At 41.9% G+C, this 25,152-nt stretch overlaps 1 protein-coding gene across 1 annotated transcript in view; it reads left to right on the plus strand.

Annotated features, from left to right (window-relative positions):
* Positions 1 to 25,152, plus strand: part of TRPM5 (transient receptor potential cation channel subfamily M member 5) — a 90,408-nt gene that overhangs the window by 26,031 nt on the left and 39,225 nt on the right. The window contains 13 exon segments of the mRNA XM_029582954.1: positions 1,345 to 1,525; positions 3,821 to 3,885; positions 4,064 to 4,255; positions 5,458 to 5,560; positions 7,304 to 7,422; positions 8,887 to 9,025; positions 9,028 to 9,239; positions 11,204 to 11,344; positions 14,462 to 14,585; positions 16,696 to 16,841; positions 20,227 to 20,339; positions 22,524 to 22,613; positions 24,538 to 24,787. Of these exon segments, the coding sequence (XP_029438814.1) occupies positions 1,345 to 1,525; positions 3,821 to 3,885; positions 4,064 to 4,255; positions 5,458 to 5,560; positions 7,304 to 7,422; positions 8,887 to 9,025; positions 9,028 to 9,239; positions 11,204 to 11,344; positions 14,462 to 14,585; positions 16,696 to 16,841; positions 20,227 to 20,339; positions 22,524 to 22,613; positions 24,538 to 24,787 (1,875 nt within the window).

Here is a 25,152-nt window from a genome sequence, read left to right on the forward strand (position 1 = left end):
GGAATATCAGGAAAAGTTTGTCTTTATGCTGGTGATAGCATAATCTGCAACAAGATAGGTGTGGAAAACATGAGGAGGGATCTAGCAAAGCTTGAGGAATGGTAAGCTAAGATTTTGGGGTAGATTTTATAATGTACGCGCGCTTCCCGGCATGCACAAGTGTAGGCGATCATATTTGATGATCTTAAGATGGCCAAACAGGTGGATAAGGTGACAAAAGCCAGAAAAGCTGTTTGGGTACATAGGGAGAGGAATGATCAGCAGAAAAAAAAAAAAGAAGTGACGTTGCCCATGTACAAGACCCTTATGAGACCTCATTTGGAATATTGTGTGCAATTCTGGAGACCACACCTTCAAAAAGAAATAAACCAGATGGAATCGGTCCAGAGGGTGGCTACCAAAATGTTCAGTGGTCTTTGCTATAAAGCATATGGGGACAGACTTAAAGATCCGAACATCTATATCCTAGAAGAAAGGCAGCATAGAGGAGATATGACAGCAACATTTAAATATCTCGAAGGTATCAATGCACAGGAGGGAGGGTCATGTGATAGCAACCTAAGGAAATATTTCTTTACAGGGAGGATGATGGATATATGTGGATGTGGTGGGCACAAGAACAGTACCTGAATTCAAGAAAGCATGGGGATAAGCAGATTGTAGAGCTGAGTAGTTGGAAGAGATGTGCATTTGTCCTGATTGAATGGCACGTATGAACCATAAAAGGCCATTTTTTATTTATTCAGGTGCAGCTATACAACATAATGTGCCAGCTGCACCTGAGAAAGATGCCAAAGTGATGACACATTGGTGTAAGTTTCAGGGCCACCAGCACCAATTTTAAATCCCCAGTAGGCAGCGCATGGGTGAATGAGTATTGCTCCTGCTCTTTTCATCTTGTAGACCTCATGAAAGGCATAGTGTGGGCCAGGGAGCTCCCTGACCCCGGCATATGTTTCTGGGGAGGAATGAGAGGGACCCTGGGAGGCCCTGGTTGGGATCAGCTCAACCCAGCTGGGTAGGCTTGGGCCCTGTGGCTATCTTGGGGGTGGCAGGGGAGTTGGATGATCATTGGGAAGCTTGTGTTTTGTTTAAAAAAAATTTTATTTCTTTTTATCAGGAAACAAACCAAACTGAAAAAGCAAACATTAAATAAACCTCCTGAAGTGAAAAAATGAACCAAAAAGAAATTTTTTTGTGCTGCACATCCCCAATAGTTGATGTGAATGGCAGACTAGATTGGTCATATGGTCTTTTTCTGCCGTCATATTTCTTTGTTTCTAAAAAGATGGATTTATTAGTTCTTAAGTGTTATAGTATTAACCACTCATATTTGTTTTCTAGAATGAGAGTCCTGTGTATTACAAAACTGATAATAATGCACAGGGTCCATTATATTCTCTTGACAACAATCATTCCCATTTTATCTTGGTGGATCAAACGAATGAGGAGCAAGCTGATGAAACAACTCATTTAAGGCTAAAACTGGAAAAGCACATTTCAGAGCAACGCACTGGATATGGAGGTAGATACTGTATTTCAATATGGGTTTCGTGTGGGTTGTGATGTCTTTTGGTTAGTATTAAGAATACGGTTGTGGTAGGGTTATTATTAGTGTAGTGTCCTCTGGGGGTTGGTAAAGAAGTGGCAGATGGGTTACTGGAGGATATACTGGATGTTATAGCTTCAATTTTTTTTTATAATATAAGGGGTTTTTAATCAGCAGATAAATATAGAGGCTAATAGGGGAGCACAAGAATTTTTGCCTTACCTAGAGGCAGGAAGCTGATGCAAATGGTGAGGGAGTCTACACATCCAAGGGGTCATATATTAGATTAGTTATTTGTGTCATGGGATTTTAGAGAGGTAGGTGTCTAAGTGTGGGGGGAGTTAGGTAAGTGCCATGGTCTGATCATCATTTGATCCAGTTTGGATTTTTGTGTGATTGGGGAATGGAGGAATGTGATGGGGAAGATTGATGTTGAGTGTGTGTGTGTATGAAAAATTGCATAAGTTGATCAAGGAATCTAAAGACTTCAGTGCCTCAATTGCCTGCCTTAGGGGAATACTTTGTCAAATTCATAGGAAAGTTTTATATCCACACAGCACTTCAAACCATGCCAAACCCACCACCTGACTGAGATTCACTCTGGGAACAGAACACTGTTTTTGAATGAGTTAAAAGGGAATCACATAATGATTCATCCTTTAAAACATTCAGTCTGAATGTACTGAACACTTGTGGAAAAGTAATCTGTCACCCACGCAAAGTCATTGGGTAGTCCTTTGACTGATTTGTCATAAAATGGAAAAAAATTAATTTTCTCAATCAGTGAGGTTTCAAATAAACTTCAAATAAATAGAAATTTGCAAATCAATTGTCAAATCTAAGTAATTAATCAAACCATGAGGAGACACAGTGTTAAATTTGTAAATCCATCACTAATCATGCAGTGCAAGCACCTTATTGCGATCACCTCCTCATATACCTTGGACAGTATCTTAATATCTGCCTAGCAGCAGTAGTGTCATGGTTGAGGTGGAATTGAGTGGTAGTAAATAGTCACAAAACTGAGTTTGTGTGTATGGGAAAGTTGGATTGCAGTCTATTTAGAGTAGGCCAGCAGTGGATGGGCGATAATTCCATTTTTGGGGGAGATTAAGTTTTTAAGAGTAAAGATGGATAGTGGCTGTTTGAGTCTCAAATTTTATTTTTATTGCATGGAGCATATTTTAAATTGCATTTGATAAGTCAGATAAGATCTTATTTGGAATTGGCAATTGAGTGTGGTCATGTATGCACTGGTCATTAGTGTTATTGACTATTGTAATGTCTTTAAAATGTGGGATTACCAGGGAAGTTGGTGAGGAGGATTCAGATTTTGCAGAATATTATGGTTTGGATTGTAACATGGAGCAGTAAGAGAACAAGCGCACATCCATTGCTGTGTGCCTACATTGGCTGCCAGTTGTGCAATAAATGAAGTTTAAATTGGTGATGCTTGCATTTTGGGATTTGAGGGACAGGGGACCCATATTTGCAGAAGCACCTGAAGTAGTATAGAATTGGCAGGGTGTTGCTGGTGAATTGGGGATATCTTCTGGAGGTTCCATCAGTTTGAGTGTTAAGATTCACCAGGTTGCTAGCAAGGGTGTTTTCAGTGGTAGTACCAGGATTATGGAATAATCTCTCATTAGAGGTAAGGCATATTATAATCATCCACCTGACTACCACACACTAACAGAGAATCAACTACTTTCTGGAAACAGAAATGTCTTGACCTTTTTCCTTAATTATTAGGAAGAGGTCAATCCATTTCTATTTCCAGAGAGTAGTTGATTCTCTGTTAGTATGTGATAGCCTTATGGATCATTTTAACAGTGCGAGAGGATAGGAGTGTGGATAGGTCAGTGAGAAAGGCAGAGCTAATAGTCTATAATTTAATGTTTGTTGATGTATTTTAATTGTCTTAATTTCAGTATGTTGTAAACCTCCTCAGGCCATCCTTGTGATTTGAGGAAGCGGGGCATAAATGTTATTAAATAAATAAATAAGCGGGGATTGGGATGATAGCTTCATCCAAGGGTTTAACTCTTGCTTCTTGGATGTGTTATTGAAAGAGCGATTAAAACAGAAGAATCCCCAAAGGGAGGGTGCCACAGACCTCAATCTATGGAAACCCTTAAGAGGTACTTGAAGAATCCACCTGGATTCAGCTTCAGAGGAAGCAATAGTCTATGCCCCTCAGCAGAAAATTTCCTACCATGATACTTGAGCTACTACTCAGGGGATTTATGGATCATCATTTATATCTTACAGGATCAGGTAGCATTGAAATTCCTGTGCTTTGCTTGTTGATGAATGGATGGCCCCATACACTTGAGGTAAGACCCAGCATGAATTCTTAAACCCATAGGAAGTAGATTAGGTTAATTGCATGTAGGTGGTGGAAAAATGGTACGCTGCAGCTGTTTAGGGCTCCATGCATTTTAACTAAGAGGTAAATGCTTATGTTTCAGCTATGAAGAAAGTGATAGCTTTTCCCGTTTTCTTCACTCACAGAGAATTCACAAAGGTTTGGAGAACTCTGCTCCCTGGCTTATCGTGGCAGGATCTGGGGGTGTTGCAGACATCCTAGCAGAGTTAATGAATGAACCTCATCTTGTTGTGCCAGAAGTTGTTGAAAAACAATTTAAGGAAAAATTCCCTAAAGAAAACTTCTCATGGGAAAACATATTACGATGGACATCAATTGTAAGAGATGCTTGCGAATATTCCTATCTCTCTGTGCTACCCTCTTAGCACACCTACTTCTGTGACCCATGAACCTTGGCTTTCTAGTACAGTTGGAATAGTCCTCTATTGGGTTAGAGCTCCATCGGCTTTCATTTGGAACTACCCAGGGTTTATTATTCTATTTTTACATCTCCATTCAACCCAGCCATTGCAGTGACCATCCGTAGCCAGGTGCCATGGGCCATGGGCCACAGCTCCCTCCGCAGCCTGACTAAACTGGACCCCAAGTCTGGCCATCAGGTGTCGTCATTGATCAGTGCTTGACTCTCCCTGGCCCCAGAGGGTGTGAATGCTGCCTTCACAGCATGGCCCATCCTGTCCAGGGAGCAGGTCTGGCATTTAAACCCAGGTCTTCTGCATGGCAGTGTGCAGTACTTGCCACTGAGCCATGAGGCCAGTCCCTTCCTTGCTTTCTGTTCTCTGGTACAGCCTTTTCTCTCAGGTCCAAGATGCCCACTCCTTTTCTCTGCCTTTTACACTAACTTGCTACTATATTCTTCCAACTTGTCTTCCCTGTGGCTCGGTTATACTCTTGTTTATCGGTCCATTACATTTCTGGTATGTATTGCTCCTTATATAGTCATGCACCCTCGTTATGAACGCTGTTTGTTTATTCATTTTATTGCATGCATCAATCACACTTCCAAAAAGCTTGTGATGGGGCTGGATAATAGTTTGATTGCTTGGCAGGTTTGTGTTTCATTTAGTCTGCACATATTTATGAATGGTTCCTGTATTACTATTGCATTTCGTTCCAAGTAGTGTACTCTACCTGGATCAAATCTTTGGAGGCGATTAATGATAAATAAATAAATACAAATAAATAAATCATTAATCGAAGACGGTAGTTTCCTGCTCTTTCCTTTGCTAATTTCCTGCTTGTGGAGGAGGTGGGGGAGGGAAGGAATCCGGCTGCCATTGTGGTGGCCCTGGGTTTGTGCCCTTGAGTTGGGACCCACTCTAGCCCTCAGGGTTCCTTGAGTCACCCAAGAATGCCATTGGGGAGGGGGCAGCAGCAGAACCTCCAGGGAGAAAAAGGGAGGGGAGGGAACACCCAAAAATTAAATCTCTGGCTCATTTTTTTTCTATATACGCCTACGTGACCGCACCTTGTTCAGTCTGAGTGTAACAGTACAATTGTTTTTCTTTTCATATTATAGATTCAAAGCATCATTTCTCATCAGCATTTTCTAACCGTGCATGATTTTGAACAAGAAGGCTGTGAAGAGTTGGACACGGTCATCCTGAAAGCTCTGGTCAAAGGTAGGAGCTGCTTGTGTCAGCATCCTGTACTATCTGTGCACATCAATGCTCAAAAAAGATACAATTGATGATCTCTGAAAACAAAAAGGTAAATCAGGGTTGTGTCCAGCAAAAAAAAAAAAAAAAAGTGCATTTTTGGAATATTTAACTCTGCTCTTATGGAATAGTTGTAGTAAGCAGGTTTGGGGTGGTTTGACATTGTGGCCGTTGGCTATATTGTGCTCTCCGAGTCTATGGGGAAGGTTACATTAGCCATTTTCCAAGCGGGTTTTGTTTGTTTGATCTTCACCTCCCTCTGTAGAGGAATCTAATGGAAGGAAAGTTACTTTCTTTAATGATGCTGTCAGTGGTGGCGTCAGAACTCAGAAACTGCCAACAGTTCTCAGCCAGGATTCCTGTTCTGTTTTGCAGCATCAGTCTGCTAAGGAATGTTCTGTCAGCAAAAATAGTGAACAATTGACCTATTCAGTTTATGTGGTGACAATATTTTAGGACTTCAGGTCAATGCAAATGCCATTGACTTCAGTCCTCCCTTGAGATTGCATTCATTAGTAATCAATATTTAATCTAAGTGCATTGGTAGAGATGAAGGGGAAAAACCCTTTTGCCTGCCAGCTAGTTTTGTATTCAGGTAAAAATTCCTTTCTTTCCATATAAAACCTTAGCACCAATATTAATGTGTAACAATGAGGTCCAGGCTACATTCAGGCTATATTCAGCCCTTATCCAGCTAAATTCTAGCTGGATAAGACAGGGGCATTTCGGGGGTGGTCAGCAGGCATTCTGGGGAGGAGCAGAGTTAGTCTCATAAGTTAACTGGCTAATTCTGTGGCTAACTCTGCTATTCAGAATTAGCCAGTTAGAGCCTCCTGCCAGTAAACCATTCCAACCCTGGATTGAAACTGGGCTTTGATAGCACAAATCCAGCTGAGCTCACATTTCCACATAACAAGTAGCAGATATTCCAATGGCAATTTACAGTTCAGTCCGCTCTGCTCTACGACTTGGTCTTCAGCCCTCAAATTCCCAGTGATCTTTTATAAACTCCCGAGAAACATTTTGAGTCCTCAGGGGTGGGGCTACAGGTCTGGACTGGAATCAAGCTTACAGGCCTGTTCAACTTGCTTGGCTACAGATGACTGACCCATCTTGTGGCTAAGGGACAGGGCACAAGTGCCCTCCAGGAGAGCAAACTCTGACTCAAGACCAGGTCTGACTCTTTTTTTTTTTTCCTTACACAATGGTTGGAAACAGAAGTGTCGTGGACTTGCCAAGCTCTGTAAGATGTGGCAGATAGGCCCCCCTTGCCAACATCTTCTCAATCCTATCATGAAGACTACACCAAACATATTCCTTTCCCCTCAGTAGCAAGGTAAGATTAATTGAATTTAAGAATGGACCTGGGAGAGAGTAACTGAAAAATGAGGAAGATCGCACATTCTCAAACTGGTGCAGAGTTAGACAATGAGGAAAAGGTTCTCTCTCAGCTGCTGTTACTATCATTCAAGTATTAGTTTTGTAAAGGGACGGACCCAAAAAACAACAAGGTCTATCAAAGCCGTGAGGTAACCAAAAAGGAGATAGGACTTTGGATCTTCAATCAATCTTTATTATTATAAATATCTATATGTCAACTAGATATTTATAATAATAAAAATTGATTGAAGGACTTTGGATGTATCTCCTTCTTTTCAGTTAGTTTTGTAAAGGACAAATACTTAGTCTATGACTTGTTTTTATTAGCATGCAAAAGTCACAGTCAGGAAGCCCAGGAATATCTGGATGAACTGAAACTTGCTGTAGCATGGAACAGAGTGGATATCGCGAAAAGTGAAATCTTCAACGGAGATGTTGAATGGAGGGTAGGTGATTTCATGTTGCTAGATTTTACGTTGTTATAGTCACGTAGGCTGTAAGTGCTCCTGGGCTAGGATGATATGGGGGTCATGGTTTGGTTAAGAAAGTATGAAAAGTCTATTTCTTGCCTCTCAAATATATATATATATATATATATATATATATTTATATATATATATATATATATATATATATATATATATATATATTTTTTTTTTTTTTTTAGAGTAATTAAAAATCTTCCATTTCTCAAAAAAAAACCAAACCAAAACTCTTTCCTCATAGGTTTTAATAGAAAAGCTTTCACTCAGTAAGAGAAAGCCTAATGAATGTGATGAGCATGGTGAAGTAGTGCTGCATTGTGCATCATTGCTTAACAGCTAGGGACATCATAAGCAAAGAGAAGGCTACTCATCTGTACTGATTGAGAGAGATTGCATTAAATTAATGCTGCACTCTCGCACACAAACATGGTTTGATGATGTTTGCTTTTAATGGGAGGTTTGTGATTATTTGCATTGTTTATACAAGCCACTCTTATCAGTAATTATGGATGTACACTGCTTAGAAGAGACTGTCAATTAGTTTTAGAGGGCAAATGCTCTCTTCCTGGCATTTCCCTGATGAAGTGAAAGTTCTCTCCCATTTCACCTCTCCACACACACTTTTTGTTCACTCCCATTCCCCTCTTTATTCTCCCATCCCCCCCCCCCCCTGCTCTTCTCATCTGTGTTCTGTGGCTAACCTGGAGGGCTTCTGTCAAGAGGGCAATTTGCAAGGCCTTTTCCCCCGGATGAAATGGCTTGATCACTAAACTGCCCTATTCAAAGGCAACTAAAATGCATGCAGGGCCCTCATAGCTCTCCACTTTAGCTGTGGAATAGAGAGAGGTGCGCTGAGCTTCGAGGAGCAAAACAGTGCCCTTACCTTCTGTTCTCAAATGTGCCCTCACTCGCTTGGCTCAACCTCTGCCGCCCACACAAACAGCAGATGCAAAGCACGCGGCGGTGTTTTTAACCTGCGTACTTCACCACTCGCTAATTTTCAGAGAAGAAAAAAAAAAGGGGGGGGGGGGGGTAGTTTGGCCTTGAAAATTTACATAAAGCATGCACATGGAAAGCATCCATATAGTTTGCAACCATGTGGGCTATTCAGTTGTCCTCCACATGTCTGCTGGTGTCAGTCTCACACTTTCAACAACACAATCTTTTCCTTTTTAAAACTCACTTTCAGCTGTTGCAAAATGCCTGCTTCGGAGAACAAACAGTGCCCTGCTGCTTACTAGAAAATGAGAACTATTTTTAAGCAAACAGTTTTTATTTTTGTTAAATTTGGTAGTTATCAGGAAAAGGCTTAGTATTATTAGCATTCTGCTGCCTTATTCAATATGATGCCACATTTTCTTAGTTCTGAGTAATTCTGTGTTTATGCTTAAACTGTTAATATATTTTTTTGTTACATGACTTTAGCCCAATGATCTGGAAGAAGTAATGATGGATGCTCTAGTGAATGATAAACCGGATTTTGTGAAACTGTTTATTGACAATGGAGCCAATATGTATGACTTTCTTACTTATGGGCGACTTCAGGACCTGTATTGCTCGGTCTCTCAAAATGTCTTCTATACGAACTCTTATTGAAGAAACATGAAGAGCACAAGTTGCCCAAGCAGGGCTTGGTAATTATCAACAACATAAAGGACCGCTAGAGAGCAGACCCATCTCTTACTCTCTATGATGTTTCTAGAGTTTGGCAAGGATTTTCTCCATGATGCCTGCAAGGGTTCTATCAAGACAACAAACAAGGTGCCACGCTCAAACATGTGAGTGATGATGATATCTGTCACAGATTAATATGGAAATAGGGTCAATGAAGCTGGAGGTAGTAACTTTTTGTTGGATTAACTCCATTCATCTATTCACTAGATTTCGAGAGCTATATTCCGTTCATCAAATGATCCAACTTTTGGCTAAGATCTTGAAGAGGCATTGAGGAGTTTAACCTAGTAGCATACATAGTAACATAGTAATGATGGCAGAAAAGGATGAAATGGTCCATCCAGTCCACCCAGCAAGCTTCTTATGGTAGCGTCTGCCATGCTGTGCAGGTTATCCCCATGTTTCTCATAAAGGTAGCAACTACCGCTCCATGTAGTTATCCCCAAGTCTTAAGATAACCCAGTAAAAATGAAACTGCTAGCAACATTTTTACTGGGTGATGAGCCTTCTTGAAAATTCAGACAGTGCTGCCTGACTTGCTTTGCTTATGGACTTGGCCATAGAAGCAGACCTTTGTTTTTTCACTTATGTCTGCAAATTAGTAGCCCAGGCCATAAAAGTCAGAGCCTGTGGTGATTGTCATCTGAATCCAATTCCTCTTCCATTACCTCTCCCCACATCATCAAAGCAGAGAGCAATGTTGCAGTTGTGTCAAAAGCATCAAGGATCTTGGTTAAGGATAGTAATCCCATGCCTTTGGTTAAGAGTACTAATTACTGCTCCATGCAGGTTACCGCCATGCTTTTCAAGTCCCCAGGGCACTCATTGGTTGTTGTCTGAATCCAGCTCCCCTTTTCCTCCTGCAGTTGAAGCGGAGAGCAATGTTGAAGTTGCATCAAAGCTTATTGGTTAAGGGTAATAACCAGTGCTCCAGCAAGTTACCTCCATGCACCCTTTTCTTCATTTCCATCCTCTGGCCTTTAGGGATCCACAGTGCTTATCCCATGCCCCTTTGAAATTTTGGACTGTTTTAGTCTTCACCACCTCCTCCAGAAGGGCATTCCAGGCATCCACCACCCTCTCCATGTAGGTTTTATATGGAAGCACAGCACTGTCAGGCTTAAAACAAATATTTTTAGGGCATGCCAAGTCATGAATTACAAAGAAAATAACTTTTTACTGTGTTATTTTGTAATGGCATGTTCTTTTTTTATAACCCATCGATAGCACTTCCATAAGAGTCAGATAGATTACAGTGACTCAAACAAAAGCCAATTATTAATACATTCTAATACTTGGGGCAACTGAATGGCTCCTCCTTCAGATCAATGGCATAGAGATCATCTTTACTTTAGTGGTCACCATTTGAAATATGAAAGGAGTGAATTAATGGTCTCAGCTTTGGGCTTGGCGGGGGAGGGGGGAGGGAACAAGGATCAGGGTCATCGTTAAGAGTGACACGTTGAGACTGCATTTAGAGCCCATGATCCAGGGCTCCAGAAGGAGCTGTGGGGCCTGAGGATCATTGCTGCAATGGCCACACTAGAGAGGGAGGGAAGTAGGGTCCATTAAAACAAGAGAGGAACAAATCCTCCCTTAGTTGTGAATGACGGATCCTAGTGCCAGAATCTAAGCCATGGTTCCAACTGAGCTGGAAGAGAAAGAAGGAAATACCAGTCAAAAAATAAATAAATTAGTAAAATCTGATCTCAGTGCTGCATTCCTGTCTTGCAAAGAATGCCAATGGATTACCCAGACTAGTCTTGTCTAAGAGTATTACCTAGCGTGATTGTATACTACTTACAATATGTCCATTGTTCACTGGTAATGCACCTATTTGGAAAGAAAACAAATTCCCCCCCTCCCAGCATAATTAATTAAATCCTGTCCAGCATATATTTCCCATACATAGGGGGTATGCACCAGACTAAATTTAACAGATTGGCCAATCTAGATTTTCATCATGTAAATCAGTTCTTGTCAGAAGATGTGCACTGGCCTTAAAGGCGTGAATGATACCCAAAGTAAATAGGGAAAACATAACTAAAATGAAAGATTTCCTTTGCAGGATAAATTGAGTAAGAAACGTCTCAGTGGACAGAAATGGTACCTAGATATGAGCCAGAAAAGTGAGAATCCCTGGAGAGATTTGTTCTTATGGGCCGTGCTTCAGAATCGACAGAAAATGGCCACCTACTTCTGGGCAATGGTGAGTATTCAGGACTTAGTCACAGGTAAAAAGTATAATGATAAATATGTATAATTATAAATATGCAGAAGCCAATACACTACTGTGCGAATTTTCAAACTTTAAGATGGTAACTTTTAAACCGGCGTGTGGGCACACATGCACGTGCTCGCAGGCCTGTGCCCAGGGACGCAACCATTTTAGAACATACGCACATAGAAACATAGACGTGACGGCAGAAGAAGATCATACAGCCCATGCAGTCTGCCCAGCAAGCCTTCACAGTTATTTTTCTCATACTTATCTGTTACTCTGACTGCTGAGGTCAGGGCCTTTATTGGTAGCTTTATGGTTTTAATTTTGCTTCCACCCCTGCCATTGATGTAGAGAGCAGTGCTGGACCTGCATACAAGTGAAGTATCAAGCCTAATTGGTTAGGGGTAGTAACCGCCACAATAAGCAAGCTACTCCCATGCTTATTTAGTGCAATTTAGTCCTTGTTGGTTGTCTTAACATAAATTCTCTTTTCTTCATCCCCCCTGCAGTTGAAGCAGTGAGCTGCACTGTATGGGGTAGATTTTCAAATAGTGCGATTTGGCGTACTTTTGTTGGGGCATCAGGCGCCAACAAAAGTACCCTGGATTTTAGTAGATACGCGCGTAGCCGCGCGTATCCGCTAAAATCCGGGATCGGCGCACGCAAGGCTATCTATTCCGTATAGCCGGCGCGCACCGAGCCGCGCAGCCTACCTCCGTTCCCTCCGAGGCCGCTCCGAAATCGGAGCGGCCTCGGAGGGAACTTTCTTTTGCCCTCCCCTCACCTTCCCCTCCCTTCCCCTACCTAACCCACCCGCCCAGCCCTGTCTAACCCCCCCCCCTTACCTTTGTCGGGGGATTTACGCCTCCCGGAGGGAGATGTAAATCCCCGCGCGCCAGTGGGCCGCTAGCGCGCCGGGACGCAACCTGGGGGCGGGTCCGGAGGGCACGGCCACGCCCCCGGACCGCCCCGGGCCATAGCCACGCCCCCGAAACGCTACATCCCGCCCCGAAAACGCCACGCGGATCGGGCCCGCCCCCCCGACACACCCCCCTCGGAAAACCCCGGGACTTACGCGAGTCCTGGGGTCTGCGCGCGCCGGTAGGCCTATTGAACATAGGCGCACCGGCGAGCAGGGCTCTGAAAATCCACCCCTATATGTATTCAAAGTGAAGAATTGGTTCGGGGTAGTAACCGCCACAACAAGCAAGCTACTCCCACGCTTATTTGCTTTCCCAGATTATGCAATTCAATCCTAGTTGGTAGTTGTCTGAATGTAAATCCTCTTATCTTCATTCCCCCCTGCGCAGGTTATAAAATAAAATTGCCCGCAGTCAGGCTAAGTGGATGTGTGCCTATGCGCACAAATGCCACTTCTACCGCGAATGTAGGGGGATTTTAAAAGCCATGTGCACTAACGCATTTGCCAGTTTTCCCAGTTCTCCCAGCTAAGGGATAGAACTTCCAATCCCCCCCTAGTTTAATAGTCTTCCTTCTCCCCTGTTAGCCACGACCTTTCAAACCCCACTGATCTGCCTAGAATTTTTTGTTTTACAATTATTTAAATTGGTAAAATATTTCAAATCTCCACCTACATTATTCAAGCAGCCATGGTTCTATTTTTAAGATAGCAAGGAGCCTGATTTAAAAAAAAAAAAAACAGAAACCACTTTTGAATCTAAAAATGACCAGGAAGAGAGAGAGCTCTAAAATATATATTTTGTGAATCGCAAAGAAGGGCAAGAACAATGCAGAAACAATCGAGGTCATCATAGTTTTAGCACAGGTACAAGGCCCATAGAACAGGCTCCTTACATCTCTGCTGGCTGCGCTCCATCTCACTCACGTACTAAGGACGAATTTCCTAACGCTCTCACCAGCGTCATTTTACCACCGCAGTCCTTCTTTAAATCGGTTTGTTCTTCATAATAAAACAGAAGACCAGGCTAAGGGTTAAAAAGAGAAGTTTATGTCCTTGACATCCTTGGAAAGTTTCACTGAAGCTGCATTTCCCGGTGAATGTAAACATTAAATTAGTTTCTTTAGACATATGGAAATTATACACAGATAAGTGCGTGCAGTGATGTTAAATTTTCATTTATCGGTCACATGTGAAAATGAACACATACTGATGAATAACTGCTGATTATAACTATTAGCACCAGGAGGGTCATGTAAAAGCCCCCCCAGTATTTATAAGGGTACATGAGGCAGTGCTGTATGTGCTTGTACCTGTGCTAAAATTACGATGGTCGTTCACAAACATGATTTACATATACGAGATCTTTATTACACATCAGTATTTTCTATGAAGTGAGATCTCGATGGTTGCTATTTGTGAATCGCAAGCATAGCTTGGATACGTTTCTGGTACCAGGTTGCATGGAACTACCTTGGAATTGACCTCATCTGGTTTTTCTTGCAGAAATTCAGCATCACTTTAGTTGTGAACAACAGGGAAACTCAAGTGCAGCATCATCAAGAGCAGGAGGACTATAGAGTTACCAAATTTATCTTCCTCTAATTTTCACAGTGTAAAAGAGGACATATTTTTGGTAATTGTACTGCAAGTGATGCTACTCAGACTCGTCTACCATGATTCTGATGATTTGTTGTTTTGTTGTTTTTTTTGTTGGAAATCCTACTTAAATTAAAGGAGCGCTGATAGTATTGATTATGTAATGGCAACCAGAGAGCTTGTGCTATGTCCCCCTCGAAATCCTAAGCCAGCAATGATGCCAATATAGCTTGACAGTGCTAATCGCAGGGGGAAATAGCAAGGATTCTTTTCTTCAATTTAAATAATAATGGTATAGTGCTGTTCTGTGCAGCATCAAGACAAAAAGACAGCAGTGCTTTTTCTCTCGAGGCTCATCAGCAGGTGCCTAGCGGGCAGATGTTGACTCTGCCAGCAACAATACTGAACAGCAAAGCAAACGAAACAGCTGGTGGAAGGAATGCGGGGGGATCAAATGCTTTATAAAATGTATTATTTGGTTAAATAGGGCCCTGCTCTTGGGGGGGCCTCTCTGTTCCTTCCTTTTTTAAAGGGAAGTCACTTGCCTTAGGATATTGCCTTTGCTGTCCCTTTGTGCTTGTCAGGGCCAGGAAGGGGTAGCTACTGCCCTGGCAGCCTGCAAGATTCTCAAGGAAATGGTTCACCTGGAAACGGAGGCCGAAACGGCGCGCGTCATGAAAGAAACCAACTACGAGCACCTTGCTTTGGGTAAGCAACTTGCAAGCGTTTCGAATTTCATGACAGAAAGGAGGCCATTTTCAAGGAGTGACACCGGGGCATGCGGTTAGCATAGACTCGAGTAAGTAGCTTATTCGCCACACGTATTCTGTTTTAGAAACCTCAACAGTATTGCACGTACTTGCAGCGTGTCCTGCGTAAATGTGAACGGGGGAAAAAAAACGTTCCAGGCCGGGGCCAGAAGCAGATGCGCAAGTTGCCATTTTGCAAGCAGTATATGCACTTGCACTACAGAGCGTGCACTTTTACACCTGCCAGCTGAACTCGTGCAATGGAAATCGCACAAGTATCTGTTTACAGACGTGGAGTACCCGCATACTTTACAAAAGTACCTGCCTCCATATTTAATTCTGGGTTGTTACGCACGCGTCGTTATAGCCATTGCTCACGTAAAAGTTATAAAATGGGTGGCGAACGTACGCGTGCTCCTGCATCACAAATATACGCGCATACTGAGCCATATGCGTGCACTCTCGGGGTAAAAACACCTGGTATGTCTTAAACTCTGCGGCTCCTGCCACACAGGTTATAAAATATTAGTGTAAATCTCTTGCACGCCCACTTCTGCATGCAAATGTCATGCTGCAGACAGTTTAAAGGGGGGGGATGTGAGACCTACACCTATAAACTCCAAAAGTGAATAGCGAGTTCAAAATATTTAAACAGACCAAATCCCATCCAAACAAATCAATCTTATTATTTTTTTCTACCAAAATTAAAAAAGCAAACAAACCATAAGTATGCAAAATTTGAAGTGTTATCAAAAGCGCGATTATGGTTTGTAAAACATGTCCAACGTCTGCCCATAAAACGTTATCATATGCCACTTCTGTGGACAGCATTTCTATCAGCCATATATCATTTTGAAGGTAAAACAGCAGAAAAATGAATGCAGCATGAACTGAATAGAATTTCTAGCAAAAGAGAAAAAAAAAAAAAAGAATAATGAAGCTACTTAGCTTGAAAGTCTTTGTGGAAACATTTCATGGCTGCAAAGATTTCTCCTCCTTCAATCCTAACTCCAGCCGTCCTAGTTTTCATTCAGTGCTTTACCAAAAAAGTCCATCTCATTTTCATGCAACTGTTTTTACATCTTTGGTAATTCACTGAATGAACAGACTTGAATGGGCAAGATAAAGGAAGTGAAGAACTAACTCAGGATGTTTAGAACAACTATAAGGACAATGATGGGAGACTCCCTGCGTTTCCTCTTGTGATTGTGTTCCACTGAAAAATCCCAACTTGCTTTGTAATATTTACCATTCATATCCCAGTTATGAGTTAGAGATCTTCCAGAGTGCCAACAGTTTACATCTGTACAGACCCTGCCATGCAAACAACATAGTAAATAATGTATATTCGAGTTTCATCCTTCAGAAAGATGCAGATTGTGTATTTCTGGCAGCAGGACTGCATGAGCGTGCCAAAGGGGAAAAAAAAGAACAACAGACTGTATTATTATCCCATTGCAGTTGGACAAACTGAGGGCACCCAGAGACAGTGCGACTTATCTCAGAGACACAAAGAGTCAGTGACAGAGATCCAGACTCGTGCCTCGGTGTTTCGCACACGTCTCCAGGTTATTACATGTCGACCACATCTTCTCTTGGATTAGGTTAGAAACCCTTTTAAGAAGGGGTGTACTTTACATTAAGATAAAACAAGAATGACCAATAAGCTGAGGGGATTTATTAAAGTCTGTTCCCTGGCTGGCCATGTTGAAGCCCTTGGAGGGGGAGGGGGAAGGAGTCCTAATAATTATACAATGGCGACATCTAGTGGCTAGATTGAGAGCGCACAATTGCAGAGGGGTGTGTGTGTGTGTGTGTAATCAAAAAGGAGAAAAAAAAACCCAGGTCGCTGCGAACAAAGGCTCATGGTGCCAGGATCCCAGCCCCCTTTTCCAATTAAGCTGGAAGCCCAAAGCAGCAGGAGAAAACTGCCAAGCTCCAAAAAATTGTTTTAAAAAAAAGAATTGTGCTTTTCAAATGTTTGAAGCATCCTAAAAATGAGCATGCGTAGGCTAGAGCCACGGCTCACCTTAGATTTGTAATCTCAGCGTTGCTGCCTCTTCCTTCAGAACTCTTTAGTGAGTGTTACAAGAACAGCGAGGAGCGAGCTTTTGCTTTGCTTGTGAGGAGAACCAAGTACTGGAGCAAAGCCACTTGCCTGCAGCTGGCCACGGAAGCAGACGCTAAGTACTTCTTTGCGCATGATGGAGTTCAGGCGAGTACAAGCAAGGTCCTCTACACTTATTAATATTATCAGCTCTCTCAGTTATTCATTTGCCAAGGAACAGCAGTGACGTTACCAATAGCTCTGGCCCTTCCACATGTTAGCAGTAATGCCATAACCCTAGGGACCTTCATTTGTGGCTTTTATTGTATTCCCCCATCCCCGGGAATTTGTCAGGATTTATTGTGACAGGAACAGACAGGAGAAAATCAGTGGAAAAAAATGACTATTTTTCCAGTGAAATATCAGAGTTTATTTGATGGCCAGAAGCCAGGACGGTAAAACAATATTAAGCAGATTCACTCAGCAGCATGTCCCTCTTTCTCCCTGCCCCCACAGCAGCATTCATGCGCTGACTCCACGCTCCTCCTCTGGTTGCACGCTTGCTGTAGCCCCTGCGCTCTGCAGGACTGCATGTCTGCTTTTGTGCGGGCCAGAGAGCCTGCTGGGAAGGGCCTTCAGTGGGGCAGCCACTCCAAGCAGCACATCAGTGCCACCAGAGAGCAGGCACTGGGAAAGGGAAGCGGGATTGGTGAAATTTCATAGGTGGGGGGAGGGAAGGAGGGGGGGACGGACCTGAAATGCGGCAGGTGCTTCAGCCCACGCTGGCTGCCAGCAGTGGCTGGAGGCCTTGAAATGCTGCATTCGCAGCTCTGGAACTGCTCTTTGATCAGCCTTAAATCAGGGTGAAAATCTGTTTTAACCGATTGCCACCTTTGGAGAAATCCAGGTATTTATGGGCGAAAATGAAGAACCCTACCTAACATTTAAAGAGACAGGCTCACGAGCCTTGGGAGCACATTGTCAGTCTCACTGAATACCCAGTTATGTTTTATTGTGCACTATGCATCCTAACCTGTTCGGGGGTGGAGGGGTGGAAAGGGCACAGTTTTCAAACTCTCTGCATTGATGCAAAGCCCACATGCACTTTTAACTTGCAGGCTTTGCACAGATTTTCAAAGGAACTGACTGTGCATCCCTTCCCTTTGAAAACTGCTGTGGGGCACACAGAGCACGTGCTGAAGTCTGTTTTCTATGCAGGGGAGACTTTTGCTGAAAAACTGCATGCAAGGATTTTAAAATACCATTTACATGTGTGCTTTTCCTATGCCCCTCCCCTCCGACCTAAACAACCCCCCCCCCCCGAAACCCCCCTCTCAATGCAGCTAAAAGGTATGTGCGTTGTGCAACCCCATGCATATATCTAATTATAATGAGGGAAGATCACTTTCAGACAGCCCATTTACATAGGTTCTCAACTGGTGTATTACAAAATCAAATATTTGTGCTAGTGAAGCACCTTTTTTGGTCAAATTGAGTGTTTCTATTGAAAAATAAAAATGCTCCTTTCCCTTCTACCATATCGCATGCTAATTGCCAATGGAGTGAGCCAGACTGGCAAATTCTAATCCAAAAGCAAATCACTTGCCCTTATTCAAAGTCTGGCAAATATTTCACAGACTTTGAGAACCCTTTAGAGACAGAAAACCAAAATTCCGTAGGCAAAGAATGTTCCCAATTCTGGTCCTGTTCAATGAAGGGAGTCAGATGAGACCTATTAGCAGATGGTCTAGAAGACAGTTGCACCCAAACCCCCTAATATCTTTTTTTAAATCTTATTTTCTGCAAGTAAAGATGATTTTCCTTGGTCTTAAGACTAAATTAAAACAAATTGACGGTAACAGTCTATATCCCCCATTAATCTTGAAAAGTCCATCTTAAGACGGCAATTTGCAGTCTGTAAAGCACCATCCATCAATGTGGCTAGAAGTTATTTCAGCTGCATTAGGGAGGAAACATTCTCAGGGGAAGGAAAGAGCGTGCATGCCATTTTTCATTCAAAACGTAGCTGTAGCAGAAAGTAGATGCCAATGTCTGTTAAAGCATGTGTGTACTTTAGTTTTGAAACTAAAGGCATTGTTTGATAATTGCTCCCTAAATAAGACTTTAGCCAAGATCTTCATGTAGCACTCCTCGGGTAATTCTAGGTGCCAGTCAGTAGCCAAGAATGATCCAGGCATCTTCCTAGGGTGAAGACAGAAAACCCATAGCAGCCGTCATACTGTACAAGAAGCGAGCTGTAGGCTTCCCATGGTTGGCCGAGAGGAGGGATGACTGACTTGAGATAAACCCATGGTCTCCCCCAGGAATCCACTCCTTTTTATCGGTTGCTACTCTAGCAAGGAGGGACTTGTTACAGACATTTACAACCCTCATATTCTTCCCATAGGGCACCAATTATGAAATTATTAGAATCACAATGGGTAAATTTTCAAATAAGACTCCTTACTACAAAGTTGTGCACATACAGGTAAGACTGCACAAAACAAGGCAAATTTCAAACACAAGGTACATGTGTACACCGAATTTTAAAATTGGGTTGCTATGAGGTAAATGCAAATGCAAACATTTAGGCAAAGTAAAATGGAGGTATAGAATTTGTTGAGTAAGTTACGTGAAACACTTCCTGGAATACCTCTTTTTATGTGGCCAATTTTGCATAGGTTATGAAAGTATTTGTGGATTTACAGATGGCCAAAAGTCCACATAATGGACTTAGGTGGGTTAACTCTGCTTTTACCTGTATAACAGGTGATTAAGGGGCCCTTATTCTAAAACTTGGGCTAACAAGTGGTATGAGTATGTGAGCTAAAAATTTAGCATACATGCTAAAATGCCACTTAACAGCCTATGCACTAATTTTAGCCCATTCCTGCAAAACATTGTCCCCCAAAAGGGATTACCTGTTAACTGAAAAAATTTAGCATGCAAGCACTGAATTGTGAAATCCCCTGTGCTAATCAGCACAAAGTGATAGGTCCTGTCAGCACAGGGGATTTCATTTTCTCCAATAAGATTATCCTTCACCCTCAGAGCCATGTTGCGACTCCTCTGCCCTCAACATCCCAACATCATGGTTTCACAACATTAGGTCCTGACCTCCCTCAACCACATAAGAGCACCCCCCAATACAACCTGGCAAGCCCAATATATCGTGCATGGCCTCTCAATACACCACAGTCCTGGCACTCCCAATTTCCACCCCTCCCCCAAGTTTGACTGAATAGTGGTACAGTGCCACTAGGTGGAGCTATTTGGTAGTTTGCCCTGGTACCAGAAGGAAGGTTCATTCCTGCCAGGCTGCCCTTGAAGATGTAGACCTAATACTGGAGAGCGATTTGCAGTCTTGGGGAGACTTGTTCTTTGAAAATTTACCCCTAAATGTATTACAGAAGAGACAGGATGGGAGAAACTTTTTTTTTTTTTTTTTTTTTATAAAACAGGGACCCAATAACTACAATGTACAAAATATTGCTTTTTTTTTTCTAGTGCAACCTTTCCCTTCCATCGAATAAACTTTATTTCTATACTTCAGGCTTTCTTGACGAAAATTTGGTGGGGAGATATGTCAACTGATACCCAGATAATGAAGTTAATCTGTGGATTCTGGTGTCCCCTGCTGATCTACACAAATTTGATATTATTCAGGTATAACTATTATAATATTTGTATAGATTCTTTTTCCTGGAAAAAATATGTACCAACCCGTAGTAGAGCAAATGAACAAAAGTGTATTTGAGTAGCTTTTTTTGTTCCATTTCTGTACTCTTCCGTAACATAATGAGCATCCTTCTTCACTAAGACGTTAATGCACATCTTAAATCTTAAACAGGCCAAATTATCCTCCACCAGAAACAGAGCCCTTTCCATTATTGGCCCAAAACTTTGGAATTCATTACCTCATTTCCTCACCAATCAAGAAAACTTAAAATCCTTCAAAAAAGACCTAAAATCCTGGCTACTCAGCCAATCTTTTAAAGACTGCACTCAATGAACTTATATTAACATAGCCTGCTATCTTTCAATATCTCCTTCAATCAATCTCCCTGTTTCATGATGCAGATGTCCTCTGTTTTCAATGTTCCCAGATATCTCTGTTCACCTACTCAGGGTTTCCACCCTGTGTTATCCTGTTATACTCATTCTCCTTGTTATGTCTTTGCTCATTATTGTTAATTTTTGATATTTTTAAATTTCAAACATCATTCAATGTAACACGTTGTTCTGTATGTAAACCGGAGTGAAGGCAACTCTGCTATACCTCGGTATATAAAAAAATGCTAAATAAATAAATAAATAAATAAATAAATAAATGCATTGCCAGTAAACTTCCAGCTTAAAGTACTAATGTAGCCAGTTGTCTATTTTTTTTAAAGTTTATTTTGAAACAATGTAATACATAGCACGTAACATAATATTTACAATACAAGAAACAACCACTTTGTTATATGCTGATCAAGAGTGCATGAAGATGTCATGAAGACAGTCTCAGCTCTCTCACCGTCTTCTGCAGCCAGGTTGTCCTTTTGGAGAATCAGGGTCCTGTGTTAGCACGGAGGGCAGCCAGCAGGACCTCTGGCAGGAAAATGACAGGTTAACACCATCATTTCCGGGCAGTGGACCGGAGCTGTAACTATGCAGGCAGGGAAAAGAAGTAAAGATAGCTTAGCCAAGGGTGAGATCGACAAGTACTTCAAAATTAATGGAGCAGGCTGGGCTGAGCAGGGAGCTAAGTCTCAAAGCTTAGGCTTGAGCTTCGTGAAAAGTTTCACATGCAAGGTTCACGGGTGTGAAGTTTGCATGAATGGCAGTGAGCAGCGTGGTCCCGAATTTTGAAGTCCAAAGCCTTTTCTTACATCAAGACTTCATACATGTACATAGGATCCAAAAGTGGATCATGATTGGATATTCCTTCAGTCCACTGGCATAGAATTGATGGGCTTCTGATATGACGTTCTCTTAGTTGGTGCATATATGCATAGAGATGATGGCGTGAATTGGAAGACCTGGTGAATAATGCTAGGTTGAATGAATGTTTATAAAGTTTGCCAAGGCCACAAACTGAGCACATTTGTATCTGGCAGTAATAGCAAAATTGTAAGGTGAAAGACCTATCATTTGGAATACTTTTCCAGATATGGTTAAGTTAGAACCTTCATCATTGAAGTTTAGAAAACTTATAAAATCGTTCTTTTTTGAGCAAGCTTTCTTTAAAGTAATATGATGATCTTAGTTTATGCTTTCATATGTAGCATGCAAATTATTCAACTTCCACTTTTATGGTTTTTGGATTTTTATTTTAAATTATTAAATTGAGGCTGGGGCAAACAATGTTAATTGGAAAAAGCAGAGATTGTGATTAACTTCGAAGTATTTGCAATGAAGGGGATGTGATTGTACTTATACATATAAATGAATTGACTTTGGTTTTAACAGTATGCTTGCAGATGAATACTGGGACAATAACAGATTGTTTGTATTTTATGTACATTATGAATGTTTGTGTTTTATGATTATGAATGTTATATTGTAAACTGCCAAGAAATGGGGATCGGCAGTCTAGAAAGTTTTTAAATAATAATAGCCACTTCTTCTCTTCAGTGTAGTTCCCACAGGCAGAGACCATCAGATGGCTTGACTTCCATACCCAACTTGTTTATGGGTCACATTAAACCAATCTAGTTGACTAATTTAGAATCATTGGCCAAGACTGGCAATGTAACATTATGGTGAAAGCACAAAGCTGTAAACCTGGAGACTTTAGTTCCATTATTTTAACAACCTCGAGGTGGTGGTTTGACTTTTCTCTGAAAGGGTGATTATCTCTTGTAGTGGAGAAGAAAAGTCTGGCTCAGAAGAGTTTAAAGAACTTGATAGCTTAGACACTGAGAAGGCTTTTCTTTTCTCCGACCAGGAAAACAGGTAAGCCTGGCACTATTAAATAGTGCTCTTTTGTTTTCCCTCTTCAAGCCTCTTACCCTAGTTGGCATGACTAGAAGACACAGGATTCTTCACCAGCCGAGGGGTGGGTGAAGGGCAAACTTATGAGTTCATCATTCAGCACTGCTCCCTTGGTCATCAGAGGTCAAAACAGTAGAGGTAGACATTTTCCTTCCCTCCCTGGCATGAAGTATGTTGCCCCTGTAGTACTCCTGACCATAGCAGGCCTTGTCAGACAGAAGACTTGAACCAGAGCCTCCTATGCTGCAGCTGTTTGACATGACCTATGGGGCTGGCCCACCTAGGGCTCTTTAACCTTTTCCATCAGTGCCATATCTCCTCTCCCCCTTTGAAAGGGCTCAAACGTCCAATTCCTCTGAGTCCTGATCCATTTATTTCAGGGTTGGGGGATATAGATTCTGTGATAGGGACAAGATAAACCTGTAGGGTCCTAAAGGGGATCATTTTTCAAAAATAAGACAGCCCACACCAAGTGCTGTATTCCAAATAAAAGAGATTTTACTAATTAAAAAAAAAAAAAGACCAAGTGAAAAGTTACAAAAATCAAACAAACAAGAAACAGTTCTTTGAATGCCAAAAATCACAAAGGCAGATTTAGTTCATTATTAAAATACTGGATTCCCTTAATATTCTCAAAAATGCCTGAGTCTTCAGACCACCAAAAGAATTGCAGAGAATCCTCCTTGTGTTCTCAAAGTTACTCAAATCTCCTCCCTGATATCTAAGGGTGGATCTTCCTGGGATAGCCCTTATCATTTGCAGTGAGAAGCCAATCCCCATCCCATCCCCGTCTCCTATGAATCCAGTGTAGCTCTAAAGTAGAGCACAGCCCCTTTGCTGCCTCTACCCAGGTTCCCTCCAAGATGTATCACACACTCCTCCTCCTCTCCAAAACTTCTCCTAATGACTCGGAGTCACCATTTGTACTACTATTCTACTGCCTCACTCTTTAGGGGATGGACCCACCTGTCCCTCTAAATGTCCAATACACCCCCTAAGGAATTACCAGAACATTCCTCTCTTAACAGCATAGCGGGGCCCATCACCCTATAGAAAAATTAGAACTTGCTTCAAAACCCTGGTTGAAGCACTAAGGAAACTTAGAAATGAAATTTGAGTGAGGGCTAACGAATAGTCTAAATTAGTACATTTTATCAAAATTAATCAAGGCAATTACTGAAATGTTATTTGCAAAATGACAGCTAAAATAAATAAAATGTTGCCATGGTCTCTTCTCCTAGGAAAATAGATTCAGTAAAAAAGCAAAGAAATATATCTTTCCAGACAGCATGGTGGAGATGCGGAACAGTAGGGGAGGGCAGGATGGTGGAGGATGGGGAAACAGTACTGGGTGGGGGTGGGGGGGCCATGACGACAAGACTCTTCCTGCTCTGTCAGGGCAGCCCTCTCTCAGACATGATGCTCAGCTGCACGATGGATGGAGGGAGTGGCAGTGTCTCATCAGATCCACCCCCCTTAAAGGCTCAGTAGCTTGAGGGCTGGCAGCATTCAGGGCACTATCAGATAGAACGGGGGTAATGGGCCCCATGCTTTGCAATGCCTCTGAAAGACAGAATTTTAAGGAAAAAATGGGATAAGCACAGAGGACTCCTATTGCTATTGATTCAGGAAAGCCAGGATAAAGCTAGCGATCAAGTAAGGTCAGTAATGTAGCAACAGGAAGAGAAAATGAATTGTGCAGATGGGCCTTGCTGTTTATCTTCTGTGTTTCCATGTTTAACCCTCCTCTACTTATCAGCCGACACTTAAAAATTTAAAAAGGACAAAAAACTTACTTTTTTTTTTTTTTTAAAGGTATGGGTGACGTTACCTATAGTTCAGCAACATCAAGCCATCATATAATGTTGTATGTTTTGTTTTCCAGAAGAGACGATAAACCAGTGAGACAAAAGGCTAATGACAGCAAAGCATGTGGACCATTTCTGTTTACCCGCTGGAAGAAATTCTGGAGTGCCCCTGTCACTGTATTCTTGGGAAACGTTATCATGTATTTTGCCTTTCTGTTTTTATTTGCCTGCGTGCTGTTGGTAGACTTTCAGCCACCGCCCCTGTCTGTGAAAGAGATTGTGCTTTACTTTTGGGTCTTCACCTTGGTTTTAGAAGAAATCCGTCAGGTCAGTATTGGGTACCTTAACCATAAAGGAATACCAAGGGAAAGAAATTCCTTCTTTTTTGCCATTTTAAAGAAACTGGTGATCATCCTTTGAATAATCATGGATGGGAAAGCATATTATGTGGTGAAGATTTCCTGTTACCACTCACTGTGGGACCTGAGCAAGCCACTTTACATTGGTTTTTAGCTGGAAGCATTTTGGAACAGACATTTTTGTAAGCATGATGTATCTGGCCCCCTGAACAGCAAATACGCCACAGAGAGGTTCATATTCAGTCACTTGATGGATTGCAAAGTTAGGCAGATAAACTTATCCAGCTAACTGGGAGGGATATTCAGTGGTGTAGCTGCACCACTGAATATTGC

This window comes from Rhinatrema bivittatum, chromosome 17 (assembly GCF_901001135.1).
Source record: "Rhinatrema bivittatum chromosome 17, aRhiBiv1.1, whole genome shotgun sequence".
NCBI lineage: Eukaryota > Metazoa > Chordata > Amphibia > Gymnophiona > Rhinatrematidae > Rhinatrema > Rhinatrema bivittatum.